This window comes from Ictalurus punctatus, chromosome 18, assembly GCF_001660625.3.
Source record: "Ictalurus punctatus breed USDA103 chromosome 18, Coco_2.0, whole genome shotgun sequence".
In the NCBI taxonomy this organism is placed as follows: Eukaryota; Metazoa; Chordata; class Actinopteri; order Siluriformes; family Ictaluridae; genus Ictalurus; species Ictalurus punctatus.
Window position 1 is genome coordinate 13,264,141 of NC_030433.2, and position 12,237 is coordinate 13,276,377.

The window sequence follows — 12,237 nt, forward strand, 5'->3', positions numbered from 1 at the left end:
CTCTGACTTTGTTTTTAATTGAACTTGCTTTTATTTAAATGTACTTAATTGTTGTAAAAACACCAATAACTTGCATTAGTATGCTTTCACTTTTAACTCAATTATTTTATTCTCAATTCTTCCTGTGTAGTGCTACTTATTAAATAAATGAAAGTGCTATTTAAATAAGCTTTAAAATTTAAGTTCAAGTTTATTTGATTAAAAAATTATTGTTATTATTAGGTGCGTTGTTATTGAACATCGTTGTAGCTTTTCTACAAACTAAAATATAAAAAATAAATATATGTATGGTTTAAAAAAAAAAGAAAGAATATTTTGTCCGACAGTAGCCCTCCCTATGCCTTGGCCTAACTCTCTGCTGATTGGCTGAAATGCTAATCAATCTTCATTTCTCACACGTGATTGGATCTTAGGCGGGACATTTATTGAATGAATAGCGGAAGTCGGGTAGACCGTGAGGCTGCATTTTGACAGGTTTGAACGCAGAATTAAGGTACAAAGTAAATTTAAATGGCGGTAGCTGTTACACAATAATACGCTTTCATTGAATGGATAAAATTCGGTTAGGTTGTATCTGTTTTAGATATCTGAATGTGAAGCTAATTCTGTAACGAATCCCAACAATACAGCTGCCAAGTTAGCGACCTGAGCTAGCTGTGTTAGCTTTGTTAGCTGAAACTAGGCAACCTTCAGAAAAATGAAAGTAGAAGTCCATATCTTTTACTAAATAAGCATGTGGGTTATTAAGGCATGCGAGACATTCGTTACAAAGGGATAGAATTTATATCCGTCTAGAAATAGAAAATATATGGAATTCATTTCAGCTGTAAAATGAAACCGTGTTTTCAGGAGTAAGTTATAGTATTAATTTAAAAAAAATAAATAAATCCACGCACCGTGCAAAGGCGATTGTTGTCTGACTGACTGACTGACAGACAGACCGATTTCTAGGCCTTGCTAGAGAAAAGCAGTGTTTCTTTTAAACATCTACATGAAATGAACAAATAGAAGACACAAGGTTCTTTTCTTAACAACTGTGCTAGATAGATAGGTGCACAACGTTTCTACACGAAACAGGACTTCTCAGACATAAGTTGTGCAAGTGTTTTTGAGGTTGTAGGAGGTAAAACCATTTAATGTTCTGATAAGATACTTTGTGTATCTTTTACCACATATTCTGTAATTACATAAGGACATACATTTACTACCTTCTTCAGATTCATTTCAACTGCTAACTTTCCATCATGACTATCATCAAGGCACTAATGTCTCAGTGCCTGAGGAGGTTTGTGCAGCTCTTCAACTGATGAATCGTCCATCTGCATTTCTGCTAGTTGAAAGCACTTGGACTAAAATCAGACTGGAACATCCACTGATTTCACCTCATACACCCTCAGAAGCACCTGCACAACTGATGGCCAGAAAGCTTTGTTTTCTCTAGACACTTTGTAAACTTTGTGTATTTTGCTCTAGAGCCTTCTGTATACATACATACCTACCTACCTACCTATCCACCTACTTACCAACTAACTTACCTACTTACATACTTGCCTACCTATCTACTTACCTATGTATTTACCTACCTATCTACTTACCTACTAACCTAACTAACTTACTTATTTACCTATCTAATTACCTACCTACTTACTTGGGTACCTGCCTACATATCTATCTACCTACTTACCTACCTACCTACCTACCTAACTACTTACTTGTGTACTTTCCTACCTGATTGCTTACTTATTTACCTACCTATCTTCTTGCTTACCCACCTATCTATCTACCTGCTTACTCGCCTATCTACCTACCTATCGACTTGCTTACCTACTTACTTAAGATCTTTCACTTTCCATGGAGAACAGTGGAATTCTAAAGAAAATATTCTTGTTGCTCTGTTGGTTCATTTCATATACATGTTTGTTGATTGGAAGCAAACCGTTTCATTTAAACATTCTTCATGGCCTTCTTTGACCTGTGCATTAACCCCAGTACATTCTCAGACAAAAGGATATTAACTTTACCACTCCTTGTCATTGGGGTGGTACCCTCAATCTCGCACTATAGTATGTTTCTTTTACTTAGAAAGATGCCTTGGTGCATATTAAAGAATCAAAAGATAAGGGTACAGTTTAGTACCCTTTTTTTTCTTAGGTAGATGTGTTGAATCACACACACTATATATTTTTCCAACAGGGTCCCTTGTGAATTCAATCAGAAGGGCACACTGCTTGTAAACCAGCATGGTGGATTCTCAGTACTACCTCCCCAATGACATTGGGATCTCCGTTCTGGATTGTGCCGAGGCCTTCCGGCTGCTGTCACCTAAAGAGCAGCTGTACGCACATTACCTCTCACAGGCATCTTGGTATGGCGGTCTGGTGGTTCTGCTGCAGACCTCACCAGAGTCTCCATCCATCTACGTGCTCCTGCAGAGAATCTTCCGGAAGCAGACGCCTGCACAGCTGGACGCGGTGGCAGCTGCAGCAGGCCTGAGCTCGGATGAATACCAGGTGAGGAATGGACTTCGGTGCTCTCAGTTAGTAGCAGTACAGTATGAGCACAAATATCAATATTTGTTTCTCTTTTGCATCAGGCATTTCTTGTGTATGCTGCTGGACTTTATGCAAACATGGGAAACTACAAGTCATTTGGTGACACGAAGTTCATCCCCAATTTGCCAATGGTAAATTGTCTAAGACTGATTTGCTAGTATCAGTTGTTTTATTATACAGTGTATGTCGACTTTTTTCCATACTTTTTTCTTTCATTCATCTTTAGTAACTGCTATATCCTGGTCAGGGTGGCAGTGTACACTACCGGTCAAAAGTTTGGAGACACTTGATTTTTAGATCATGAGAAACATTTCAAATATTTTGATCTGAAGGTGCATCATTTTAAATGTTTGAAAAATATAATTGTGCCTACATATTCATTTCTTTCATTAGAAAACTAAAATTTTATGAACAAAAAATATTTTTTAAATGGATTACTTGGAGCGAAATAGTCAGAAAAGCAGCCAATAAGTGCGCAGCATAGGTGGGAACTCCTTTAATACTGTTTAAAAAGCATCTCAGGGAGATTCCTTGAGAAAATACCAAGAATACATTTCTGGAAATTCTAAGCAAAAATGGTGTCTATTTTGAAGATGCTAAAATTCTAAATTATTTTGGTTTATTTGGTATTTTTCATCACAACATAATTCCCATAGTTTCATTTGTGTTATTCCAGAGTTTTGATGACTTTATTATTATTATTATTATTATTATTATTATTATTATTATTATTATTATTATTATACGATGTGGGGAAATAAAAATGTGTGTCTAAACTTTTGATCGGTAGTATATATGTTGTAATTTGTATATTTAAAAAAGTTCAGTTACTTAAATGTAAGTATATCTGACCGCAACACAATAATACACAACATAGCAAATTTTAGCAAGAAAATATTTTGTTGAGATCCTTTCTAGACCTGATATGATAATCCAAAAGCTGCCCAGAAGATAAAATCAGTGGGTGCCAAATGTTATTGGAGAATATTTCTCTCCTATTCAGAATGTGAGATGCCTATTCATTCATCTATCTCACATAACACTTCATACTGGTCAGAATCATGGTGGATCCCGATCCTGTTCCAGGACCATTGTGTGCAATGTAGAAATACACCCTAGATGAGATGCCAGTCCATTGCAGGGCAACATACACGCTCTAATTCACACACATTTCACACCTAGGGATAATTTAGAGTAGACAGCCAACCTTCTGGCATGCTTTTCAGTGGTGGGAGGAAATCAGAGGGAACCATGTTGACACACGGAGAACATGCACAGAAACTCAAAACAGACAATAACCTGGTTATTGACCCATGCCACCCAGATACCTATAGTAACACTGATTTACATTTTTAAATTGTGTAACTTTTAATAAGTGATAACCAACTCACTAAATGTCTGCACACATTTGTAGTTACTTTTGTACCGAAGCAATCGCTATGTTTAAGAATATCATTCTGCATTCTGTCATAACCTATTGAGTATTGAATGAGATGAAGATGTATACGTTTATTTTTTTTGTTCTGTTTTCAGGAGAAGTTTAAGGCAGTGGTATGGGAAAGCCAGGCCTATAAGGAGAATCCTGTTGAGATGGAGGCTCTGTGGAACAGCTGCTCCCAACTCCTGTACTCCCTGGAAGACAAGCAGAAACAGCTTGGACTCGGGGATGAAGTAAGTCTGCTCTAATAAACTTTAACCTCCTGGTGGCTTTTTTCATAACTCTGCCTTGTATAATCAGCAGAATGAATGATTTTGCCTTTCATAGGGGATCTCCACATACTTCTCAGGGAACTGCTGTTTAAAAGATGCCGAGTTGGCCCAAAAATTCCTAGACTCCAAGGTACAATCTTTAGAAAGTTAATAATGTCTGCAATGCTTTATTTTTTGTGAAGGCTTTATTTAATAGTTAAATAATTTCTTTTTGCAGATGCTTCCTTTATGTAATTAAAACTACGTCTAATGCAATGTATGTTGCGATAGAGTATTTTTTACCATGTTGCCTACCCCTTATTGAAGCCCATTTTGGAGAACTGGAGATTTGGTGCTAGTTGTCATACAGCATCTTTCCTGTTCAAATTTGTAACGTTATACCTCCCCAGAACCTGAGTGCCTACAACACACGTTTGTTTAAGAAGGCTTCAGAAGGGAAAAGCTGCTACGAGGTGCGCCTTGCCTCTGCAGTGAAGAAGGGTGAGGAAATAAAAATAATTGAATGTTCCTAAATTTATATAACTTATGTCAGGAGAATCAGCTTAATTCATGGATCTATTATGGCTTTCCTCTGAGTTTCTCTCTCATGCCTACCTTACTATATTTTACAGATTGTGCTGTTGAGGGTGAGGGCGAGACTTGCTGTGGCACCTATGACTTTGAGGATTCTGTGTTTTCTGTTCAGAGAGGAGACTATGCATATCTTATGGAGAAAGTCAGCCAAAACCTGGAAAAAGCTAAGGTGGATTGTGTAAACCACATATTTTCAGTGCAATATCCAAGCTCTTTTAGAACCTTAGAGAAATGCAGCTGTCTGCTTCTAAGTGTTTTTGTCCTTGTGCATAGGCTTATGCTGCCAATGAGAACCAGAGTCAAATGCTGGAGGAGTATATAAGAAGTTTCACCTATGGATCTGTGGATGCTCATAAGGAAGGCTCCCGTTTCTGGATAAAAGACAAGGGACCTATTGTAGAGAGGTGAATATAGAGCAAAAAAATTTGTTGTGTGTAATTGAAACTCGCCTGTAACATATGTCTCGATTGGTTTGCATTTGAGTCGTTCCATCTCCGATTCCATATCAGATCACACCAACGTTACACTACAGTTAAGAGAAAGTATGTATTTCATTTACTCCTTTTAGGGAAATGTACTTGAATACTTTTGATAATCATCTTAACTGAACTTGTCACTGGTAAGTGTTATTGTGTCATAAAATATAAAAGCTAATCATGTTCCAATATGTAAATACAGGCTATGCAAATTGCTGGACATTATATGTGCAACCTTGTTATTATACCAGTTTGTAGGGAATTACATAGTCTTTTTTTCATTAGGATAAAAGTATTGGCATTTCTATGCCTTTTTGTGTGATCTGAAATAAAATATCTTTAACTCAAAATACAGCTTTTTGTCTACTCCTCTTATTCCTCTGCCTGATAGTTACATTGGCTTCATTGAGAGCTACAGAGATCCATTTGGTTCAAGAGGCGAGTTTGAAGGTAAGTTTAAATTCTTATTTTGCTCTAGACGGCCATGATTAGCGCTGCAGATAGCTTGTTACATCTTCGCATTTCTGCCCCCTCACCCCAGGTTTTGTTGCTGTGGTGAATAAGGCGATGAGTGCCCGGTTTGCACAGCTGGTAAGTTCAGCCGAAGTCTTGCTGCCTGAGCTGCCCTGGCCAGCTGCGTTCGAAAAGGATCGCTTCCTCAAACCTGATTTCACCTCGCTGGATGTGCTCACCTTTGCTGGTAGTGGCATCCCAGCAGGAATCAACATTCCAAACTGTGAGTTCCACCATTCAGTAGTGTTTTCAGTCAATTTTGCAGTTAGTTTGCAATAGTAAACATTGTATCTTTTGCCAGATGATGATATTAGACAAACTGAAGGCTTTAAGAATGTGTCCCTTGGGAATGTGCTGGCTGTGGCATATGCAACACAAAAGGAGAAACTCACTTTTCTGGAGGAAAAAGACAAGGTAATTCACAATGCTTGCTAATATGTATAGCAAACAGTTCTCCTCGTACACTAGTTTATATGTGCTATTTCCTTATACATTTAAAGGTGCCCCACATTAAAAAGCTCACAGCAAATTAACATTACAGTTGTAATTAAATGCAATTGATTTTCCTTTTTAATTTTTTTTAAAAATATATGTTCTTTTATGCCTGCAGGAACTCTACATCAAGTGGAAAGGCCCTTCTTTTGAGGTGCAGGTGGGGCTACATGAGCTTCTGGGGCATGGCAGTGGCAAACTCTTCATGCAGGTGAGGGAGTTGTCTTACCTTGGCATAGTGTTGTAAATACTTCAAGAATATAGGTTATTTGAGTGTGGCTCACGGCCTCACCAAATTTGTGTGTAGGATGAAAAGGGAAAATTCAACTTTGATCAGGCTGAGGTCCGTAATCCAGAGACGGGGGAATTGGTGAGTCTATTACACTACACTAACTTTTTACCTGTAGATCTCTGCCTGAACAATCCATGTTGGTCCTGGTCCAGTCTGATTTGGTTGATTTAAATATGTCTATCCCTTTTGTCCATGTTATGTTATCAGTCTAGATATCCCATTTGTGTGTGGCAAAGATGTCTTGTTTTTCCCCCTCTTTGAACTCTTTCTACCCAACGTGATTGTGTTGATGGAGTGTGAGATGAGCATCCGTCTAATATTTTGAAAAAGAATGATGCCTTCATCTGTTATCGAACAGAATGAGGCAAAAAGAATAACATGTCCTGACATGTTTTTCTTTTTGCCTCATTCTGTTCGATAAGGGCACTTTCTCAAAGGTCTTACTGACATAGACATAATCTAGAGCAGGGGTGTCCAATCGTATCCAGAAAGGGCCGGTGTGGGTGCAGGTTTTCATTTCAACCTAGCAGAAGCCACACCTGAGTCTACTGAAAGCCAACATCAACTGATTAAACAGGTGATTAAATCAGGTGTGGTGCCTGCTTGATTGGAATGAAAACCTGCACCCACACCGGCCCTTTCTGGATACGCTTGGACACCCCTGCTATAGAATTTGATAATCCTAAAAAACTCAAGGCAAGGCATTTGAACACTACAGTGGAGAACATTCTGAGCTAATGCTGTTACAACCACATTAGACTTACCAGAATGTTGACACTAAATGCTTCCTCATATACAGAAATTTCTTTCGGCCTATGCATTTACACAACGAATGTACGTTAGGAATAAATTCATTCTGACCAATGAAAATCTTTGTATAGCGGATGTAACCGTTTGATTCAAAACCAAGCCGCTGCACTGCTGCTAAAATGTCAGCATGTTGACTGTTGACTCTTGACTGCACTTCTTTCTTTTAGATTAACAGCTGGTACAAAGGCAGTGAGACATGGGACAGCAAGTTCTCCACCATCGCTTCGTCATATGAGGAGTGTAGGGCTGAGTGCGTGGGGCTCTACCTCTGTCTGAACAAGCAGGTGCTGAGGTAAAGCAAATGCTGACCCACATACACACTTCAAGTATTTCATCTTGTGCATTGTAAAGTAGCTGACATGTTGCTGTGCTTGAAATACAGCATCTTTGGCCATGAAGGTGAAGCGGCAGAGGAGGTAGTGTATGTCAACTGGTTGACCATGGTCCGTGCCGGTCTGCTAGGCCTGGAGTTTTACACACCAGAGAGCAAGAGCTGGAGACAGGTTTGCAATAATTTTAGTTTATAATTGATTGCACTTTCATTGGCATGACTCCTTTTACATGCAAAATTGCCAAAATGGTTACATAACACCAAGAGCTATAATAAGATCCCTGTACACTGCATTTCTAGTTAATTAGCTTACTTTCTAGTATGGAAACCTTTCTGAAAAAGTACACTGCTGTTTGCTTGGTGCTAACATACGATAAAAAGCTGAAGTGAATAGATAACAAAATGGATTCATAAAATGCACTGCAAGGTTTCAGCATTAAACACTGCTCACTCCTTCATGAGGGTGTACTCACAGACAAATATACCAGACCTAACCGAGGGACCAGAATCATCACAAAGGCATCAACCTAGGACACCAGCTGTATTTTTGTCTGTCAACAATTGACAGGACAAAAACTACCAGTGTATTTATAGATTTGTTTTTTTCTGAGTAGACAGAATTTATGGATGCATCTTATTCTGATTTTTTATAAATCCTTTTCCTAGTTGTTGAGAGCCCTTGAGCTTTCTCACTGTGTGTGCATTCCGTGTCTGTACGTGTGCATTGTAGGCTCATATGCAGGCTCGTTTTGTGATCCTGCGTGTGCTGCTGGAAGCAGGAGAGGCTTTAGTGACCTTGAGCGAGACCACCGGGGTGGACGGCCAACCTGACGCCCTCATCACGCTGGACCGCAGTAAGATTGACACAGTGGGCAAGAGTGCCATCCAGAAGTTCCTCTGCAGTCTGCAGGTACATTAATGCCAATACCATTATTTGTGCAGCTTAGGTCACTTAATGTACTATAAAGCTTGTATGTAAAGATGTAGAATAAAAACAGGACATAATGTATCCATTCTGTAGATTATGTACAAGGGATACGTTTGGCTTACACAGTAGTTTCATTTTCAACTCTAACTACTGAATAGTTGGAAAATTTGAATAAAAGCTTTTTTTCAAAGTCAAAAGGTTAATAGGAACAAATGATAATGACTAAACTGGTCAGAGTTGTGTTGTTCAGTATTTCAATAATGATTATGCAGTGCCCTCCACTAATATTAGCACCCTTGGTAAATATGAGTAAAGAAGGCTGTGAAAAATTGTCTTTATTGTTTAACCTTTTGATCTTTTGTTAAAAAAATTCACAAAAATACTCTGCTCTCATGAATATCAAACAAAACACAGGCTTCAGTTTTTGAATCTTTGTTAATACAAATTTTTACACGTTAAGAAATTTGCTGGAAATAGATTCAATTCAATATGAACTTTTTTTTTTTGAGTTTGAGTCTGAGAAATATATTTGAATTATATTCCCATTGATGTGTGTGCGTGTATATATATGTGTATGTATGTGTGTGCATATATATATAAATATAAAAAATACACCTGGGTGACTAGGAACAGGAAATTGTTCATCCACGACTTCCTGTTTGAATATAAATATGAGGTAACACACAGGCCAAATTCCCTTAGTCATTCATAACAACGGGTAAGACAGAGGAATATTTGAGCTTCACTAAATGGGAAGAGGCTATAAGAATATAGCAAAAGCATTGAAAATGCCCATTTCTACCATCAGGGCAATAATTAAGAAGTTCCAGTCAACTGGAAATGTTATGAATCAACCTAGAATTGGATGTGTGTCTATATTGTCTCGACACACTGTGAAGAGAATGGTTCGAGTGGCCAAAAAATCTCCAAGGATCACAGCTGGAGAACTGCAGAAGTTAGTTGAGGATTGGGGTCAGAAAGTCTCCAAAACTACAAACTGAATTCACCTACTACATCACAAGTTGTTTGGATAGGTTTCAAGAAAAAAGCCTCTACTTTCATCCAAAAACAAACTCGAATGTCTTCAGTTTGCCAGACACTACTGGAACTTCAAATGGGATCGGGTTCTATGGTCAGACGAAACTAAAATAGAGTGTTTTGGCAATAAACACTAGAGGTGGTTTTAGCCCACACAGGTAGCCATCTGGAAAAGTACCTCATGCCCACAGTTAAATATGGTGGTGGCTCTTTAATGATCTGGGGCTGTTTTTCTGCCAGAGGACCTGGACATTTTGTTAGGATACATGGCATCATGGGCTCTATCAAATATCAACAGATATTAAATGAAAACCTGACTGCCTCCGCCAGAAAGCTTAAAATGGGCCGTGGTTGGATCCTCCAGCAGGACACTGATCCAAAACATACATCAAAATCAACACAAAAATGGTTTACTGACCTCAAAATCAAGGTCTTGCCATGGCCATTCCAGTTCCAAACCTGTTTTGCAATTGTTTATCCATGAGAGCAGAGTACTTAAAAATTTATTTATTTATTTATTTATTTATTTATTTATTTATTTATTTATTTTTAAACAACGATCAAAAGTTTAACAATAAAGAATTTTTCACAGCTTTCTTTGTTCATATTTACCAAGGGTACCAGTATTGGTGGAGGGCACTGTATATAACAGTTATTCAGCTGAATGAGGAATAAAGGGATTTCCGTTCTTTTTCATTTAAGTCCAAAGAAAACAGCATGTTCTTTATAAATCTCTACCCTTTCAGATTTTTAAATCTTTGAAATGAAATAAATTGGCTGTAAATATTTTTGCTTATGATTTAAGTATTAAGTGAGTAATTCCCTAATTTTATGCTGTCTGCCATCAGTATTTATTACTATTTATTATTTCCCCAGGTGCACAAGTCCACAGCTGATGTGGAGGGAGGCAGAGCTTTGTATGACCGCTACTCTGCAGTGACAGCTGATGGTGCTCACAATTTCCTGCGACTCCGCGAGACTGTGCTGCTTCGCAAGGAAGCTCGCAAGATGTTTGTCCAGGCTAACACTCGAGTCAAAGGTCAGCTCACTACTAGTGCTCTTTTAAGCCCAGAACTTATTGCATTTGCCCAAATTGCCCGTCTGAAGCAGCACTGTTGAATTCCTTTTAAAGGTGCATTCATATTTACTATTTTCATATTAAAGAGCCTATCATTTTATACTTGGCTCCATAGCTCAAAAATAATATATTAAATGTTTTAACATTTTAAATTTCAGGTAAATTTATTGACTTACACCAATGCGTTAATTGTGTGTGTGTGTGTGTGTGTGTGTGTGTGTGTGTGTGTGTGTTGCAGTGAACTTTAAGCAGTTACAGTTCTTAGTCCACTTGATTCCAAAATTACCCTTTACAATACAGCTTCCTAGTCAGAATTTATGCTCACTACATGGGGAACATGGTGTTTTATAACCTTTGTAAGGAACTATAAACTTTTTAAACAATATATTCAATACAATGGCACTTAAAGATTCAACCACCAGATGTAAAAACTAAAAGATGCCACATATGCAATAATTTAGACCCGTTTTCATAGGTGAAGCAAGGGTCATTTAGTCAGAAACAATTGACAACCAGAAATATAACAGGGAAACTTTTAGTCACTGTTTAATTAAATGCTCATACACCTCTTTTAAACCACCCCTCCCTTTTTTTTTTCTTTAAAGCAAACATTGTGTTTTTTTCGTTACCTTTGAACTATTTGTGTTTCAGGTGAGGCTGTGGAACTGGAGGAGTATGAGGCGAGTGCTGCAGGCCTGATCCAGTCTTTTACCCAGCGCTTCACTGAGGATGCTGAGGAACTGGAGGCTCAGCTGCTGGAAATGGCCTCCAGAGACACAGCCTGCTGGTCTGAGAGCTAATCTTTCAGATGATAACTGCCTTAAGCCTGCAGGTACAAGCTGCATCAGAGAAAGAAATGATAAAATGAGATAGAAAGAGGCTGTAAAAGGTACCCTGGAAGTGACTGTAGGGGGGGGGGACCTAACTAACCCAGTTTTGCTGCCTACACATGCACAATGCTTAATGCTTTGCTTGTTCTTCCACAAAGAACATAACTGTTAACTTACTTTTTCCTCTCAGCTCTGTGTATGCCAATGTCAGTAAGTCAGGTTTTTTATTTAGAATATGCAATCACTCCTCTGTATTTGAGATGGGACCACAGCCTACGCCTCCCACACAGATGGATATGTGTTAAAGCATCGATGAGAGAAAATGTGCTGTGTGAAGGCGGAGTGGGAGAATCACTTATGTAACCTAAACCTGTTGCACTTCTGTGAACGTTTTAACAAATACACTCTACGTATCAATCATCTTTATGTACTGATCAGCAATGCCTCACATAATCAACTGACATCAAATTTCGAGTTTAGTGGGATGTTTAGGAGTTATTGGACTTTGATTTTCTTGAAGGAATTAGACCTAAAAGAAGACTTCGATTGCTGACGAGGGAAGCATTTCCTACCAAATAAAGTCATTTTTCAGAGTCTCTTCTTGTTCTCTCTTT

The 12,237-nt window shown here is 38.2% G+C and overlaps 1 protein-coding gene across 2 annotated transcripts; it reads left to right on the forward strand.

Moving 5' to 3' along the window:
• The first annotated feature begins 391 nt into the window (after positions 1-391).
• On the forward strand, positions 392-12,219 carry dpp3 (dipeptidyl-peptidase 3). 2 transcript variants are annotated; one of them, XM_017492538.3, is made up of 18 exons: positions 392-493; positions 2,194-2,510; positions 2,594-2,683; positions 4,086-4,223; positions 4,318-4,392; positions 4,652-4,742; positions 4,874-5,004; positions 5,109-5,239; positions 5,703-5,761; positions 5,853-6,047; positions 6,126-6,238; positions 6,435-6,527; positions 6,624-6,686; positions 7,586-7,710; positions 7,801-7,921; positions 8,480-8,659; positions 10,592-10,754; positions 11,445-12,219. In XM_017492538.3, the coding sequence occupies exons 2-18, from the start codon at positions 2,241-2,243 to the stop codon at positions 11,591-11,593; spliced, it is 2,187 nt and encodes a 728-aa protein (XP_017348027.1). In that variant the 5' UTR covers positions 392-493; positions 2,194-2,240; the 3' UTR covers positions 11,594-12,219. The 2 variants fall into 2 exon arrangements, with proteins under 2 accessions (XP_017348027.1, XP_017348028.1); XM_017492539.3 differs by having other exon boundaries at positions 418-474.
• Positions 12,220-12,237: the final 18 nt, after the last annotated feature.